Genomic DNA, 19,254 nt, shown 5'->3' on the forward strand with positions numbered 1-19,254 from the left:
GTTCCCGGGGCCCCCCTCAACTACATCTCCCGTCATGCTCGGAAAGAGCGCCGCGGTCCAGGCGCCGGAGCAACAGCTACCGGACTACATTTCCCAGCGTACACAGCGGGAGGGAGCCTACAGGAAAACGAATGCTCTTGCCACTGGGATTATATCCGATTGGCTGATCTGGGTACGTCACTGCTGGCTGAGGGCTGCGCTCAGGCCCGTGGATCTCATCGAAGATGGCGGCGCGATATCTGTCCGGTATTACCAGGCGAGTCTCCCTGTGGACAGTCTCAGGGACACCACGTAGAGAATTTTGGTCTCGATTCAGGTAAAACTGAAGGGTGGACGGTGGGTCACGTTCAAGGAAAGTTAAGGAGGATGAGGGACGAATTCAAAAGAGGGTGTTAACGCTATCGTGGTCCCGCGCCTGATCGGAGCAAGAACAAGGAGGTACGGTTAGGGTCCCGAGTTGAGAAGCACTCATTGAGTGGTGGGACCCAGTCTCTTCCCCTCTCGGCCTTAGTTTTCTCATCTTATAACGGAAATACCACCCCCTTTCCCTTTCACTTCACTCATTCATTTATTGAGCAAATAGAATTAACCTCGTGTGCGAGACACTGAGTGTGTTGCCTGAAAGCACACGAAAGCGCTTAGTAAACTAAACTCATTTGCCGGCTGTGTTTTTTCACAAGCAAGGTTCAGTAATGAAGTACCGCCTCCTCATTTTGTTTGTTCATTCATTCAGTAATTCAACAGATTTCTCAGGACCAGCATTACTCTAAGCGCCTAGGATAGAGCAGGAAAAACAAAATCCCTTCTCATCCTCGAGGTACTCCAACATATGAGGAAACAGGCCCACAGGAGGGAAGTGATTTTCCCAAAGTCACAAAGCAAGTTAATTGCAAAGCTGGATGTAGAACATAGGTCTCCTAACTCCCCATCTACTGCTTTTTCCGCTGCACGGCTGCACCGTGTGTAATTGTTTGAAGGTAAATCTAATTTGACTTAGATAGTGTTTAGGAAATCAAAACGTATGGTATTGACCCTAAGGAACAATGTATGCCCTCTTAGGTTTAAAACAAAAACTACTACAATTAGGAAATATTTTTTTCATCAGTTCATATATTAGCTTTCCCTCTTCTTTGGTTAATATTTGTTAATATTTCTAAAATATCTTCCAAGTTTGTTTTATTCATTCACTCAACAAATATTTTTTAGATTGTTTACTATAGCCAGGCTATATCTTAAGTGTTACAAGAATAAAGTGGTTACTAAAACAGACCAAATTTTTGTTCTCGTTGGGCCAATGTTCTAATGGAGGAAGAAATGAACAAATGTGTAATGTAATTTCAGGAAGTGGTAAATTATGAAGAAAACTAGAGGAAATAAGAGATTACTGAGAATGATGGTTATATTTTCTTTACTATTTTAAAAAATTTATATATTTAAGGTATACAACTTGATGTTGATTATTAGTCAAGCTAATTATCATATTCATCTCTTTACATACTTTTTTGTTTTGTTTTGTTTTAGAGAAAGGAGTTCTCACTGTGTTGCCCAGGCTGGTCTTGAACTCCTGGGCTTAATCTTCCCGCCTCAGCCTCCCAAATTGCTGGGATTACAGGGGTGAACCACCATGCCTGGCCAGTTAGAATTTTTGTGTGTGTGGTGAAAACACTTAAAAGAGTTTTCTCTCAGAAGATTTCGAGTATACAGTACAGTATTATTAATGGTCATCACCATGGTGTACGTTAGATCTCTGGAACTTACTCATTCTATGTAATTTAAATTTTATCTTTGTCCAACATCTCTCCATTTCCACCACCCCTGGGAACCACCATCCTACTCTGTTTCTGTGACTTTTTATTTGTTTTGGAGATGGAGTCTTGCTCTGTCTCCAGGCTGGACTGCAGTGGCGCCATCTCAGCTCACTGCAACTTCTGCCTCCCAGGTTCAAACGATTCTCCTGCCTTAGCTTCCCGAGTAGCGGGGACTATAGGCGCCCGCCACCACACCCAGCTAATTTTTGTATTTTTAGTAGAGACGGTTTCTCCATGTTGGCCAGGATCGTCTCGATCTCTTGACCTCATGATCCACCTACCTAAGCCTCCCAAAGTGCTTGCTGGGATTACAGGCATGAGCCACCACGCCCGGCCTAATTTGACTTTTTTAGGTACTACATATAAGTGAGATCATGTGGTATTTTTCTGTCTGGCTTATTTCTCGTAGCATAATATTTTCCAGGTTTATCCATGTGTTACATATATCCTTTTTTAAGGCTGAATAAAATGCCATTTTATGTGTGTGTATGTATGCACACACATAATATATACATATATATTCATAGACACATATATACACACAATGGCATTTTATTCAGCCTTAAATATTGTGTGTGTGTGTGTGTATACATATATACATATACACATATACACACATGCTGCAATGAAGATGAGAGTGCAGATATCTCTTTGAGATACTGCTTTCATTTCCTTTGGATATATACCCAGTGGTAAGATCGCTAGATCTTAGGATAGTTAGGATAGTTCTGTTTATAACTTTTTGAGGAACCTCAATTCGGTTTTTTATAATAGTTCTGCCAATTTTCATTCCCATCAGCAGTATATAAGGGTGCCTTTTTTTCCATGTCCTTACCGCACTTGTCTTTTTGGTAATGACCATCCTAATGGGTATGAGGTGATGTTTATTTGTAATTTTTTTTTAATGTTTATGGATACATAATAATTGTGCATATTTATGGGGTACACATAATATTTTGATGCAAGCATACAATATGTAATGGCCAAATGTGAATAGTTGACATATCCATCATGTTATTTATTTGTTTTGGGAGCATTCTAAATCTTCACTTCTAGCTATTTTGAAATATAAATAAATTATTACTAACTATAGTCACCCAATTGTAAAATCAAACACTAGAACTTACTCTTTCTAGCGGTATTTCTCTTCTCTAACTGTATTACCCTTTTTCACTGTATTTCTAACCAATCGGTCTTCATACCCCACCTCCTCACTACCCTTCCCAGCCTCTGGTAACCATCAATTTATTACTACCTCCATGAGGTCATTTTTTTTTTTGGTTCACACATAGAAGTGAGAATGTGCGATATCTGTCTGTCTGCACCTGGCTTATTTCACTTAACAGTGTCCTCCAATTTCATCCATGTTACTGCAAGTGACAGGATTTCATCATTTTTTAATGGCTGAATAATATTCCATAGATTATATGTACAGTTTTTTTTTAATATCCATTCATCCATTGGTAGAAACTTAGTTTGATTCCATATCTTGGCTATTGTGAATAATGCTGTAATAAACATGGAGTGCAGATACCTCTGTCAGACTGATTAACTTTCTTTTGGACGTATACCAAGCAGTGGGATTGCTGGATCATATGGTAATTCTGTTTTTCGTTTTTTTTGGGAAATTTCCATACTTTTCTCCATAGCAGTTGTGCTAATTTACATTACCACCAATAGTGTACTAGTATTCCACTTTCTCTATATCCTTGCCAGCATTTGTTATTTTTTGTCTTTTAAATAATAGTCATTTTAACTGAGGTGAGATGATACTTCATTGTGGTTTTGAGTTGCATTTCCCTGATGATTAGAGATCTTTTTTTTATATACCTGTTGGTCTTTTGTATATCTTCTTTGAGAAATACGTATTCAGATCTTTTGCTATGTTTAAATCAGTTTTTGTTGTTGTTGTTGTTATTGAGTTGTTTGGATTCCTTATATATTCTGGTTATTAATCCCTTGTCAGATAGTTTGCCAATTTTTCTCCTATCCTCTAGGTTTTCTGTTCACTTCGTTTATTGTTGCCTTTGCTATACACAAGCTTTTTAGCTTGATGTAATCCCATTTGTTGATTTTTGTTCTTGTCGCCTGTGCTTTTGAGGTCTTACTCAAAAGGTCATTGCCTAGACCAAAGTCCTGAAGCATCTCCCCAATGTTTTCTTCTACACAGAAGCTTTTTAGTTTAGTGTAATCCCGTTTGTCTACTTTTGTTCTTGTTGCCTGTGCTTTTGCGGTCTTACTCAAGAGGTCGTTGCCCAGACCAGTGTCCTGAAACATCTCCCCAGTGTTTTCTTCTAGTAGTGTTATAGTTTTGTAACTGCCCAATGGGTTCACTTTGCCTAGACAGAGCTGATGTGTCAAGGCAGAGGAATTGCAGTGGAGAAAGTAATTCACACAGAGTCGGCTGTGCAGGACACTGGACTTTTTTTTTTTTTTTTTGAGACGGAGTCTCGCGCTGTCACCCAGGCTGGAGTGCAGTGGCCGGATCTCAGCTCACTGCAAGCTCCGCCTCCAGGGTTCACGCCATTCTCCTGCCTCCGCCTCCCGAGTAGCTGGGACTACAGGCGTCCGCCACCTCGGCCGGCTAGTTTTTTGTATTTTTTAGTAGAGACGGGGTTTCACCGTGTTAACCAGGATGGTCTCGATCTCCTGACCTCGTGATCCGCCCGTCTCGGCCTCCCAAAGTGCTGGGATTACAGGCTTGAGCCACCGCGCCCGGCCTAGGACACTGGACTTTTATTATTAGTCAAATCTGTCTCCCCGAAAACTCAGGGATCAGAGGTTTTAAAGATAATTTGGCAGGTGGGGGCCCCGGAAATGGGGAGTGTTGATTGGTTGGGTTGGAAATGAAATCACAGGGGGACTAAGTGAGTTCTTGCCAACTTATGTTCCTGGATGGGATCACAGAACTGGTTGAGCCAGATTACCGGCTTCGGTGGTGTCAGCTAATCCATTGAGTGCAGGGTCTGCAAAATATCTCAAGCACTGACCGTGGATTTTACAATAGCAGTGTTATCCCCAGGAGCAATTTGGGGAGGATCAGACTCTTGCAGCTGGAGTCTGTATGACCTGTAACCATAATTTCTAATCTTGTAGCTAATTTGTTAGTCCTACAAAAGCAAACTGGTTCCTGGACAAGAAGAAGGTCTTTTCAGAAAAAGGCTATTATCAATTTTGTTTCGGAGTCAAACCATAAACTGAATTCCTTCCCATGGTTAGTTTGGCCTATGTCCAGGAATGAACAAGGACAGCTTAAAGGTTAGAAGCAAGGTGGAGCCAGTTAGGTGCGATTTTTTTTTTTCTTAGCATTACTTTGGCTATTCAAGGCATTTTGTGGTTTCATACTAATCTTAGGATTTTTTTTCTTTTTTTCTTTTTCTTTTTTTTTTTTATTATTATACTTTAAGTTCTAGGGTACATGTGCATAACGTGCAGGTTTGTTACATATGTATACTTGTGCCATGTTGGTGTGCTGCACCCATCAACTCGTCAGCACCCATCAACTCGTCATTTACATCAGGTATAACTCCCAATGCAATCCCTCCCCCCTCCCCCCTCCCCATGATAGGCCCCGGTGTGTGATGTTCCCCTTCCCGAGTCCAAGTGATCTCATTGTTCAGTTCCCACCTATGAGTGAGAACATGCGGTGTTTGGTTTTCTGTTCTTGTGATAGTTTGCTAAGAATGATGGTTTCCAGCTGCATCCGTGTCCCTACAAAGGAAACAAACTCATCCTTTTTTATGGCTGCATAGTATTCCATGGTGTATATGTGCCACATTTTCTTAATCCAGTCTGTCACTAATGGACATTTGGGTTGATTCCAAGTCTTTGCTATTGTGAATAGTGCCGCAATAAACATATGTGTGCATGTGTCTTTATAGCAGCATGATTTATAATCCTTTGGGTATATCCCCAGTAATGGGATGGCTGGGTCATATGGTACATCTAGTTCTAGATCTTTGAGGAATCTCCATACTGTTTTCCATAATGGTTGAACTAGTTTACAATCCCACCAACAGTGTAAAAGTGTTCCTATTTCTCCACATCCTCTCCAGCACCTGTTGTTTCCTGACTTTTTAATGATCGCCATTCTAACTGGTGTGAGATGGTATCTCATTGTGGTTTTGATTTGCATTTCTCTGATGGCCAGTGATGATGAGCATTTTTTCATGTGTCTGTTGGCTGTATGAATGTCTTCTTTTGAGAACTGTCTGTTCATATCCTTTGCCCACTTTTTGATGGGGTTGTTTGTTTTTTTCTTGTAAATTTGTTTGAGTTCTTTGTAGGTTCTGGATATTAGCCCTTTGTCAGATGAGTAGATTGCAAAAATGTTCTCCCATTCTGTAGGTTGCCTGTTCACTCTGATGGTAGTTTCTTTTGCTGTGCAGAAGCTTTTTAGTTTAATGAGATCCCATTTGTCAATTTTGGCTTTTGCTGCCATTGCTTTTGGTGTTTTAGACATGAAGTCTTTGCCCATGCCTATGTCCTGAATGGTACTACCTAGGTTTTTTTCCTCTAGGGTTGTTATGGTATTAGGTCTAACATTTAAGTCTCTAATCCATCTTGAATTAATTTTCGTATAAGGAGTAAGGAAAGGATCCAGTTTCAGCTTTCTACTTATGGCTAGCCAATTTTCCCAGCACCATTTATTAAATAGGGAATCCTTTCCCCATTTCTTGTTTCTCTCAGGTTTGTCAAAGATCAGATGGCTGTAGATGTGTGGTATTATTTCTGAGGACTCTGTTCTGTTCCATTGGTCTATATCTCTGTTTTGGTACCAGTACCATGCTGTTTTGGTTACTGTAGCCTTGTAGTATAGTTTGAAGTCAGGTAGCGTGATGCCTCCAGCTTTGTTCTTTTGACTTAGGATTGTCTTGGAGATGCGGGCTCTTTTTTGGTTCCATATGAACTTTAAAGCAGTTTTTTCCAATTCTGTGAAGAAACTCATTGGTAGCTTGATGGGGATGGCATTGAATCTATAAATAACCTTGGGCAGTATGGCCATTTTCACGATATTGATTCTTCCTATCCATGAGCATGGTGTGTTCTTCCATTTGTTTGTGTCCTCTTTTATTTCACTGAGCAGTGGTTTGTAGTTCTCCTTGAAGAGGTCCTTTACATCCCTTGTAAGTTGGATTCCAAGGTATTTGATTCTCTTTGAAGCAATTGTGAATGGAAGTTCATTCCTGATTTGGCTCTCTGTTTGTCTGTTACTGGTGTATAAGAATGCTTGTGATTTTTGCACATTAATTTTGTATCCTGAGACTTTGCTGAAGTTGCTTATCAGCTTAAGGAGATTTTGGGCTGAGACAATGGGGTTTTCTAAATATACAATCATGTCATCTGCAAAGAGGGACAATTTGACTTCTTCTTTTCCTAACTGAATACCCTTGATTTCTTTCTCTTGACTGATTGCCCTAGCCAGAACTTCCAACACTATGTTGAATAGGAGTGGTGAGAGAGGGCATCCCTGTCTTGTGCCAGTTTTCAAAGGGAATTTTTCCAGTTTTTGCCCATTCAGTATGATATTGGCTGTGGGTTTGTCATAAATAGCTCTTATTATTTTGAGATATGTTCCACCAATACCGAATTTATTGAGCGTTTTTAGCATGAAGGGCTGTTGAATTTTGTCAAAAGCCTTTTCTGCATCTATTGAGATAATCATGTGGTTCTTGTCTTTGGTTCTGTTTATATGCTGGATTACGTTTATTGATTTGCGAATGTTGAACCAGCCTTGCATCCCAGGGATGAAGCCCACTTGATCATAGTGGATAAGCTTTTTGATGTGTTGCTGAATCCGGTTTGCCAGTATTTTATTGAGGATTTTTGCATCGATGTTCATCAGGGATACTGGTCTAAAATTCTCTTTTTTTGTTGTGTCTCTGCCAGGCTTTGGTATCAGGATGATGTTGGCCTCATAAAATGAGTTAGGGAGGATTCCCTCTTTTTCTATTGATTGGAATAGTTTCAAAAGGAATGGTACCAGCTCCTCCTTGTACCTCTGGTAGAATTCAGCTGTGAATCCATCTGGTCCTGGACTTTTTTTGGTTGGTAGGCTGTTAATGATTGCCTCAATTTCAGAGCCTGCTATTGGTCTATTCAGGGATTCAACTTCTTCCTGGTTTAGTCTTGGAAGAGTGTAAGTGTCCAGGAAATTATCCATTTCTTCTAGATTTTCCAGTTTATTTGCATAGAGGTGTTTATAGTATTCTCTGATGGTAGTTTGTATTTCTGTGGGGTCGGTGGTGATATCCCCTTTATCATTTTTTATTGCATCGATTTGATTCTTCTCTCTTTTCTTCTTTATTAGTCTTGCTAGCGGTCTGTCAATTTTGTTGATCTTTTCAAAAAACCAACTCCTGGATTCATTGATTTTTTGGAGGGTTTTTTGTGTCTCTATCTCCTTCAGTTCTGCTCTGATCTTAGTTATTTCTTGCCTTCTGCTAGCCTTCGAATGTGTTTGCTCTTGCTTCTCTAGTTCTTTATATGCGATGTTAGAGTGTCAATTTTAGATCTTTCCTGCTTTCTCTTGTGGCCATTTAGTGCTATAAATTTCCCTCTACACACTGCTTTAAATGTGTCCCAGAGATTCTGGTATGTTGTATCTTTGTTCTCATTGATTTCAAAGAACATCTTTATTTCTGCCTTCATTTCGTTATGTACCCAGTAGTCATTCAGGAGCAGGTTGTTCAGTTTCCATGTAGTTGAGCGGTTTTGATTGAGTTTCTTAGTCCTGAGTTCTAGTTTGATTGCACTGTGGTCTGAGAGACAGTTTGTTATAATTTCTGTTCTTGTACATTTGCTGAGGAGTGCTTTACTTCCAATTATGTGGTCAATTTTGGAGTAAGTACGATGTGGTGCTGAGAAGAATGTATATTCTGTTGATTTGGGGTGGAGAGTTCTATAGATGTCTATTAGGTCTGCTTGCTGCAGAGATGAGTTCAATTCCTGGATATCCTTGTTAACTTTCTGTCTCGTTGATCTGTCTAATGTTGACAGTGGAGTGTTGAAGTTATTATTGTATGGGAGTCTAAGTCTCTTTGTAAGTCTCTAAGGACTTGCTTGATGAATCTGGGTGCTCCTGTATTGGGTGCATATATATTTAGGATAGTTAGCTCTTCCTGTTGAATTGATCCCTTTACCATTATGTAATGGCCTTCTTTGTCTCTTTTGATCTTTGGTGGTTTAAAGTCTCTTTTATCAGAGACTAGTATTGCAACCCCTGCTTTTTTTTGTTCTCTGTTTGCTTGGTAAATCTTCCTCCATCCCTTTATTTTGAGCCTATGTATGTCTCTGCATGTGAGATGGGTCTCCTGAATATAGCAGACTGATGGGTCTTGACTCTTTATCCAGTTTGCCAGTCTGTGTCTTTTAATTGGAGCATTTAGTCCATTTACATTTAAGGTTAAGATTGTTATGTGTGAACTTGATCCTGCCATTATGATATTAACTGGTTATTTTGCTCGTTAGTTGATGCAGTTTCTTCCTAGCTTCGAAGGTCTTTACATTTTGGCATGTTTTTGCAATGGCTGGTACCGGTTGTTCCTTTCCATGTTTAGTGCTTCCTTCAGGGTCTCTTGTAAGGCAGGCCTAGTGGTGACAAAATCTCTAAGCATTTGCTTATCTGTAAAGGATTTTATTTCTCCTTCACTTATGAAACTTAGTTTGGCTGGATATGAAATTCTGGGTTTAAAATTCTTTTCTTTAAGAATGTTGAATATTGGCCCCCACTCTCTTCTGGCTTGGAGAGTTTCTGCCGAGAGATCTGCTGTTAGTCTGATGGGCTTCCCTTTGTGGGTAACCCGACTTTTCTCTCTGGCTGCCCTTAAGATTTTTTCCTTCATTTCAACTTTGGTGAATCTGGCAATTATGTGTCTTGGAGTTGCTCTTCTCGAGGAGTATCTTTGTGGTGTTCTCTGTATTTCCTGGATTTGAATATTGGCCTGCCCTACTACGTTGGGGAAGTTCTCCTGGATGATATCCTGAAGAGTGTTTTTCAACTTGGTTCCATTTTCCCCCTCACTTTCAGGCACCCCAATCAGACGTAGATTTGGTCTTTTTACATAATCCCATACTTCTTGCAGGCTTTGTTCATTTCTTTTTCTTCTTTTTTCTTTTGGTTTCTCTTCTTGCTTCATTTCATTCATTTGATCCTCTATCGCTGATACCATTTCTTCCAGTTGATCGAGTCGGTTACTGAAGCTTGTGCATTTGTCATGTATTTCTCGTGTCATGGTTTTCATCTCTTTCATTTCGTTTATGACCTTCTCTGCATGAATTACTCTAGCCATCAGTTCTTCCACTTTTTTTTCAAGATTTTTAGTTTCTTTGTGCTGGGTACGTAATTCCTCCTTTAGCTCTGAGAAGTTTGATGGACTGAAGCCTTCTTCTCTCATCTCGTCAAAGTCATTCTCCGTCCAGCTTTGATCCGTTGCTGGCGATGATCTGCGCTCCTTTGCCCGGGGAGATGCGCTCTTATTTTTTGAATTTCCAGCTTTTCTGCCCTGCTTTTTCCCCATCTTTGTGGTTTTACCTGCCTCTGGTCTTTGATGATGGTGACGTACTGATGGGGTTTTGGTGTAGGTGTCCTTCCTGTTTGATAGTTTTCCTTCTAACAGTCAGGACCCTCAGCTGTAGGTCTGTTGGAGATTGCTTGAGGTCCACTCCAGACCCTGTTTGCCTGGGTATCAGCAGCAGAGGCTGCAGAAGATAGAATATTGCTGAACAGTGAGTGTACCTGTCTGATTCTTGCTTTGGAAGCTTCCTCTCAGGGATGTACTCCACCCTGTGAGGTGTGGGGTGTCAGACTGCCCCTAGTGGGGGATGTCTCCCAGTTAGGCTACTCAGGGGTCAGGGACCCACTTGAGCAGGCAGTCTGTCCCTTCTCAGATCTCAGCCTCCTTGCTGGGAGATCCACTGCTCTCTTCAAAGCTGTCAGACAGAGTCCTTTGTGTCTGCAGAGGTTTCTGCTGCTTTTGTTATTGTTTACTGTGCCCTGTCCCCAGAGGTGGAGTCTACAGAGACAGGCAGGTTTCCTTGAGCTGCTATGAGCTCCACCCAGTTCGAGCTTCCCAGCAGCTTTGTTTACCTACTTAAGCCTCAGCAATGGCGGGCGCCCCTCCCTCAGCCTCGCTGCTGCCTTGCCAGTAGATCACAGACTGCTATGCTAGCAATGAGGGAGGCTCCGTGAGCGTGGGACCCTTCCGGCCAGGTGTGGGATATAATCACCTGGTGTGCCTGTTTGCTTAAAGCGCAGTATTGGGGTGGGAGTTACCCGATTTTCCAGGTGTTGTGTGTCTCAGTTCCCCTGGCTAGGAAAAGGGATTCCCTTCCCCCTTGCGCTTCCCATGTGAGGCGATGCCTCGCCCTGCTTCAGCTCTCGCTGGTCGGGCTGCAGCAGCTGACCAGCACCGATTGTCCGGCACTCCCTAGTGAGATGAACCCAGTACCTCAGTTGAAAATGCAGAAATCACCGGTCTTCTGTGTCGCTCGCGCTGGGAGTTGGAGACTGGAGGTGTTCCTATTCGGCCATCTTCAGGAATTTTTTTCTATTTCTGTGAAGAACGTCATTGGTATTTTGATAAAGATTACATTGACAGTATATTGCTTTGAGTAGCATAAGCATTTCAACAACATTAATTCTCCCAATCCATGAACATGGGATATCTCCATTTTTTGTGTGTCCCCTTCAATTTTTTTCATCAGTGTTTTATAGTTTTTATTGTAGAGGCCTTTTACTTCTTTGTTGAAGTCCATTCCTAGATTTTTGTGTGTGTGTGTGTGTGGCTGTTGTTAATGGAATTGATTTCTTGATTTCTTTTTCAGATTGTTTACTATTGGCATATGGAAATGCTACTGATTTTGTATGTTGATTTTTGAATTCTGAAACTTTACTGAATTTGTTATTTCTAAGAGCTTTTTGGTGGATATTTAGGTTTTTCTAAATATACATATATCAAGATATATAAGATTATATATCTTACATATGATATGTAAGATCATATATCAAATAAGAACAATTTGACTTCTTTTCAATTTTGATGTACTTTATTTCTTTCTCTTATCTAATTGCTGTGGCTAGGACTTCAAGTTCTGTTTTGAATACAAGTGATGAAAGTGAGCATCCTTGTCTTGTTCAAGATCTTAGAGGAAAGGCTTTCAGTTTTTTCCCATTCAATGGTGCTAGCTTGTTTTGTGTCCTTGTTTGGTGGGTTTGTCATGCATGACTTTTATTATGTTGAAGTATGTTCCTTCAGTATCCAGTTTATTGACAGTTTTTATCATGAAAGGCTGTTGAATTCTATGAAATGCTTTTTCAGCATCTATTGAAATGATCACATGATTCTTGTTCTTGATTCTGTCAATGTGATGTATCGAGTTTGTTGTTTTGCATATGTTGAACCATTCTTGCATTCTGGGATGAATGTTGAGGAGTTTTGCATCTGTGCTCATCAGGAATATTGACCTGTGGTTTTCCTTTTTTATTTTGTCTTTGTCTGGTTTTGGTATCAGGGTAATGCTGGTCTTGTAGAATGTGTTTTCCTTTTTTATTTTGTCTTTGTCTGGTTTTGGCATCAGGGTAATGCTAGCCTTGTAGAATGTGTTTGGAAGTATTGTCTCCTCTTCAGTGTTTTGGAATAGCTTTGGTAGAATTCTTATTGGTTGGCATTAGTTCTTCTTTAAATGCTTGGTGGAGTTCAGTAGTGAAGCCATCAAATCTTAAGCTTTTCTTTGATGGGAGACTTTTATTACAGCTTCTATCTCATTATTTCTGTTGGGTTTTCTATTTCTTCATGATTCAGTCCTGCTAAGTTGTCTGTGCCTAGGAATTAATCCATCTCTTCTAGGTTTTCCAATCTATTGATGTATAGTTGCTTGTAATAATCTCTAATTAGCCTTTAAATTTTTGTGATATCAGTGTAATCTCCTTTTTTGCCTCTAATTTTATTTATTTGTGTCTTTTCTCTGTTTTTCTTATTCTAGATAAAGGTTTGTTGATTTTAATTTTTCAATAAACCAACTTTTTAATTCATTGATCTTTTTAATTGCTTTTTTTAGTCTATTTCATTTGTTTCTACACTGATCTTATTTCTTTCCTTCTACTAATTTTGGGTTTGGTTTGTCTTTTTCTAATTTAAGGTGCATCTTTAGATTGTTTATTTGAAATTTTTCTTTTTTCATGTAGGTGTTTATTACTATAAGCTTCCCTCTTATTACTGCTTTTGCTGTATCACATAGATTTTGATGTGTTGTGCTTTCATTTTTATTGCTTCAAGACATTTTAAAATTTCCTTCCTAATTTCATCATTGACTCCTTGGTCATTTGGGAGCATGTTATTTTTTATGTAGTTGTATAATTTCCAGAGTTCTTGTTATTGATGTCTAGTGGTATTTCATTGTTGTTAGAAAAGTCCTTGATATGATTTTGAGTTTTATGAGTTTGTTAAAACTTGTTTTGTGTTCTAAGATACAGTCTACCCTGGAGAATGTACCATGTACTCATGAGAAGACTATGTATTCTGCAGCAGTTGGGTGAAATGTTCTCTAAGTGTCAAGTCCATTTGGTGTAGAATTTAATTCCAGTGTTTCTTCGTTGATTTTGTCTGGATGATCTATTATTGAGAGTGGGTGTTGAAATCCACAACTATTAATGTATTGTAGTCTATCTCCTCCTTTAGATTTATTAATATTTGTGTTATATGTTTAGGTTCTCCAATATTGGTTGCATATATATTTATAATTGTTATATGCGTTTGCTGAATTGACTCTTTATGATTATGTAATGACCTTCTTAATCTCTTTTATAGTTTTTGACTTGAAATTTATTTTATCTGATGTAAGTGTAGCTACTCCTGTTCTTTTTGGTTTCTGTTTGCATGGAATATCTTTTTCCATCTCTTCACTTTCTGTGAAGTAGAATATAAGTAAAATTAAAAGTCAGGTAGGATGTGATGCACTCTGAGAGCAGTATAAAGTGCTGAAGAGATCACATGAAATTACAATTATATTTGATTCTGGAAATTACGTAAAGCCTCTTGGAAGAGAACAATTTTATCCTAAGACTTACAGAATAAGCAAGATTTACATAGGTGAAGATAAAAGACAGACATTTTAAGATATAACTTGAGCCAACACATTGTGTCAGGAAAGTGGGAGTGTGCTTGGGACACAGGATATAGAGTACCACATGGAGTATATGTAGGTAATCAGTGAAAGGTAAGACCAGAAAGGTAGATTGAGGTGGGATCTTGGAGGATGGGGTATCCCAGACAGAATGATTTATCTTACTTCTTCACCTATTCTTAGGAATTCTTACAGTATGTAAAATATATACTTAGTTTTTTTCTGTCTCTCCCAACTCAGTTCAACTATGAACGTTCTAAGGGCAGGGGCCTATCATATTCTTTACTACTCTCCACGGTCCCCAGCGGTAGTCGGTGTGCCTTTGTTGATTTTGATTGGTAGGCAAGATTTGGTCTGGTGTTTGTCAACTTCATTAATAGATTTGTGTGTTTTTGATCATTCCAGAAAAGAGAAAGAGCCAGTGGTTGCTGAGACAGTAGAAGAGAAAAAGGAACCTATCCTAGTGTGTCCACCCTTACGAAGCCAAGCATACACACCACCTGAAGATCTCCAGAGTCGTTTGGAATCTTACGTTAAAGAAGTTTTTGGTTCATCTCTTCCTAGTAATTGGCAAGACATCTCCCTGGAAGATAGTCGTCTAAAGTTCAATCTTTTGGCACATTTAGCTGATGACTTGGGTCATGTAGTCCCTAACTCCAGACTCCACCAGATGTGCAGGGTTAGAGATGTTCTTGATTTCTATAATGTCCCTATTCAAGATAGATCTAAATTTGATGAACTCAGTGCCAGTAATCTGCCTCCAAATTTGAAAATCACTTGGAGTTACTAAGCAATTTGGAAGAGAAACACATCAAAATCATTGTTTTTCCCTGACCAAGAGGGCTGCTCATTAGACCTTTTGATACTTTACCATGTGAAATACTACCAGAACTGTTCTCTAAACCCACTTTTTCTGTAGAGGAATGTATTATCTTTTTTTGTCTCATATTATGAATGGACAAATAACGGACTTTCTGTTTTCATATTTGCTGAAACCATTTTTTAAATGAAATTAGGTAATTATTAATTTATGAAAAGTTTTGAGAGAGCACTGTCATTAACTTGGGTTTAAGACAGGAGGACATTGCAAGTTCACACCCTTCATAGGCATAAAGTAGTTGCAAGAAAATATTTTCATCCTGTTAGGATTCATATCTAAGATAGAGTTATTATGCATTGCCCATATACAAATAAACTTTTATTAGATAGATACCTATAAAAGAAACATAAAAGTATGTTATGTATTACTGACAGTTCTAGATTAATTTCTTTTAGAATTAAAGTAGATTTGTTAAAGTGTATTGTGTGTTGTAAATTTTTTAAGTGAAATTTGCTGGTGTTCTCCCTTGCCATTTCTTTCCAGTAAGTATAACTTTGAAAAAATTAGAATATGTGCCAGCTATTGAGTGCTGTGATTCTTCCTCATAAGAGATGTGCCAGATTCTATGTCTAATTGCGTATTCTCTTCAGAGGAGATGATGCTGATTTTAAACCTTTTTTTCTATAACTTTTAAAAAGTGGTGTTGAGTATTGACTAGAGTGGCAAGTCTTTGTATTTTAATGGACTTAATTTGTGGAAATTACTTAAATAGCAGGTTATCAGATAGTTCTGAATGACAAAGTTGTTAAATTCAGGATTATTGTTTTCAGGCTTTAGATATGGCTGGAGAGTAATGAGACAGAAAGAATGTCTTACATTGTTTTGACTGCTGACAATTCCTAAAGAAAAGTGATAGAAAGGTTTTTAACAAAAGAAATTGCATTCTCTTTCCCAGGGTGACTCCTTTGAAGAGGGCAAAATTCAGTTGGGAATATAAATTCTGGAATCTTCATTAAGAAAATTAGTTGACAGTGTAGACATTCCCTACAAATATCATCCACAGGCACTTCATTCAAGAACTTCAGGTGTCAGAATGCCTGGAACTCTGGAGCTTAGACATTAGAGTTGATCCCTTGATATCCCTTGGGGATTGGTTCCAGGACACCTACTTGGATACCAAAGTCCACAGATGCCCAAGCCCCTTGTATGAAATGATGTGGTATTTGCATATTATGTATGCACATCCTCCCATATACTTTAAATCATCTTTAGATTACTTATAATACTGAATACAATGCAAATAGTATTTACAATTGTGAATACAATGTAAATAGTTATGTAAATACGTAAATTGTGAATACAATGTAGTTATGTAAATATGTAAATTTTAAAGTTATGTAAATATATAGCTATGTAAATAGCTATATAAATAGTATTTACAATTGTGAATACAATGTAAATAGCTATGTAAATAGTGAATACAATGTAAATAGCTATGTAAATAGTTGTTATGCTGATTATTTAGGGAATAATCAGAAGGAAAAAAGTATACATATTCAGCATATTCAGTACAGATGTAGTCATCTTCTCCTTCCCCCTCCCCCAAACATTTTTGATCCACAATTGGTTGAATCCACGGATGGAGAACACACAGATACAGAAGACCTACTGTATGTCCTTCTGCTTCTGCTGTGTAAAAGATTCAGCAAGGAATCATTGGAATTTTATGTACAGGATTTCATTATCTCATTTTCTATACAATTTTTCCTTCTGATCCAGAGACACAGAAAAACAAAGGGCATGATGGAAATAAGGGATGAGGAGGTCTATATGGAAAAACAGTTAAAACTGGAGAGGTAACTGCAAAAACCAAGCAGCTTCATGTGATTGTTAGGACAGAAGAAATTTCTCCTTTGTAGCCTAAAGCAATATTCTGAAAATGTAATGTGCATATTAATCATTTGGGATCTTTTATTTATTCATTTTTTCATGTGGGGATCTTTTTAAAATGCAAATTCTGATTCGGTAAGTCTGGAGTAGGTCCAGGTCCAGAGCTTCTGCATGCTTCAAAAGCTGATTATGTTTTGAGAACATGGATCTAGGTGCTAGTAATGAGGTGGGAGACAAGTACTGCTACCTGAAACAACAGCCCTGGTAAATTTAGCCAACAAGGAGGGTAAACACATCCCAACAGGGAAGGTAAGCTGCATGTCCATCAGTACCTCTAGAGGGCATCACTGGTTCAATACAGTGAATATGTCAGAATAATGGCCTTTAGTTTTCCTGAAAGATTAAATTAGGCTTGCTGACTTGTTTAATGAGATAATCAAACATATATTGTAATTTTAAAGAGTTTACATTTTTAAAAATTTAATGATTTTTACATTAAAAAGGTATCAGTTAACTAATTTTACTTAGTTGGAACTTCTGTAAGCTTAGTAGGTATGCTTACATAAAGCCTGCTAATAGAGATTCAGACTCAATAGAATGGTTTTACATATGTAATATATGTTTTAAACAGCATAAATAGACTCCTCCCTCTCTTAACGTGTCATTTTTCTGATTACAAAAGTAGCACATTGTTTTTAGAAAATTGGGGAAGAAAAAAGCAAAAACAAGAATGAAAAAACAAACCTATTTTGCCGCTCATAATTACCTAACATTTTGGTATATTTTCAAATGAAAAAAAATATATTTTACAATTACTGTATTTTACAATTACTATGGCATCATGCTCCCCTTCACATTAGAAGCATTTCCCCATATTTTTAAATAGACAAGAATAACAAATTTGATTAATAGCATATTATTATGTAATTAGATGTCATGCAATTATTTAACCAATATTCAATTGGCTATTTAAATTGTTCCCAGTGTTTTGCTTTTCTGTTCTTTCTAATCCTGCTTTTCTAGTTCTTAGAGAATTGGTCTGCCATAAATCTTTCTACTCAGAAGTAGAAGCTACTCTACTGTGAATTTCTTGACCCTAAACCTAGGAATGAACAATTTGGTCCTGCTTCTTTGATTCATAATCCCATTAGCACATATTCTGTGAATCCTAAAACACAAAGTGACAAGGACCTTGAAATTTTCACTAGGTTGTTTCACAGTGCAAAAATCCTAAAGCTTTTACTTAAAAGGTTTCCAAATTTAAAAAGTCAGTAACCTCTGATCCCATAGAATTCCAAAGTTAATCTTAGCTGTACAGTAACAGACTGGAGCAACCATCACAGTTCTGCTTTCCATCATGAAATACCAAATTCAAAATATGTAACACTGATGTAACAATAATATACTATCCATATTCAAATTTCACCAATGCCCTGTAATGGCCTTTATAGCAATTTCACCTCCAATCTAGGATCCAATCCTGGTTTATTTAGTTGGTCATTATTATGTTTCTTGGTCTCATTTATTCTTCAGTAAATTTTTTCAAGTAATTGATTTCATATAAGTTACCAAATTAGTTAGCATAAAATTGTTCATAATATTCCCTAACTAATGTCAACTGGATCTATAATAACAAGCCCACTTTCATTTTGAGTTGTTATTTGTGTCCTATCTTGTTTTTATTTAATCAGTCTAGGTTGTAGTTTATCCATTTTTTAGCTTTGCCTTCCTTAAAAATTATATTATTATTCATCATTCAGTTTAAAATATTTCCTAATTTCCACTGTGATTTCTTTTTGACTCATGACTTATTATCTATCTCTCTATATATGTATATATATATATACACATATATAAATATGTTTGATTTTCAAATATTTGGGAGTTTTCTAGATAGCTTACTGTTATTAATTTCTAATTTCATTGAGAATATATGATTTCAGTATTTTTACATGTATCAAGATTTTATGGTCTACCTTATGGCCTATCTTGTTGAACATGCCATGTACATTTGAAGTTGTTGAGGCGATTAGGGTAAGGTCATTATAGTGTTGAAATCTATGCCTTTACTGAGTTTTTTCAAGTTTTCTACCAATTGTTAAAAGAGGGATTTAAACACCGCCACTCATGGTTATGAAATTGTCTATTTTTCCTATTTTTTTTTCTGTCAATTATTGCCCCATATATCTTGAAATCCATTATTTGGATTTATGATTTTTATGACCTTGTCATATAGGTATATGATATTTATAATCTTTCATTATTACTTTAGGTTTCTTATGCTTACTGTTGCATGGTATGTATTTTTTTCATTTACTTACTTGCATTCTGTTAATGTAAACTACATTAATAATTTTTCACCACAATCCAGACTCTCAGTAATCCTTTCCTTGCTTTTGTTTAAATATTTACTCCAAAAGTGTTGCCTATAGTTTTAGTTAAGCAAATATAAATTTGTAAGATTTATTTATGTATATTTATGACTAGTTTCTAACAACATTATGTTTATAAGATTCATCCAGGTTATTGCATGTCGTAATTCATTTATTTTTGTTCTCTAGAAGAGGAATTGCTGGGTCAAAAGTTATTCATATTGTCACATTTATTAGACAT

The 19,254-nt window shown here is 37.6% G+C and overlaps 1 protein-coding gene across 1 annotated transcript; it reads left to right on the forward strand.

Moving 5' to 3' along the window:
* Positions 1-202: 202 nt before the first annotated feature.
* MRPL50 (mitochondrial ribosomal protein L50) lies at positions 203-15,232 on the forward strand. Its single transcript, XM_005581167.3, has 2 exons — positions 203-316; positions 14,337-15,232. The coding sequence occupies exons 1-2, from the start codon at positions 225-227 to the stop codon at positions 14,719-14,721; spliced, it is 477 nt and encodes a 158-aa protein (XP_005581224.1). The 5' UTR covers positions 203-224; the 3' UTR covers positions 14,722-15,232.
* Positions 15,233-19,254: the final 4,022 nt, after the last annotated feature.

The sequence above is a fragment of the Macaca fascicularis genome, chromosome 15 (assembly GCF_037993035.2).
Source record: "Macaca fascicularis isolate 582-1 chromosome 15, T2T-MFA8v1.1".
Lineage (NCBI taxonomy): Eukaryota > Metazoa > Chordata > Mammalia > Primates > Cercopithecidae > Macaca > Macaca fascicularis.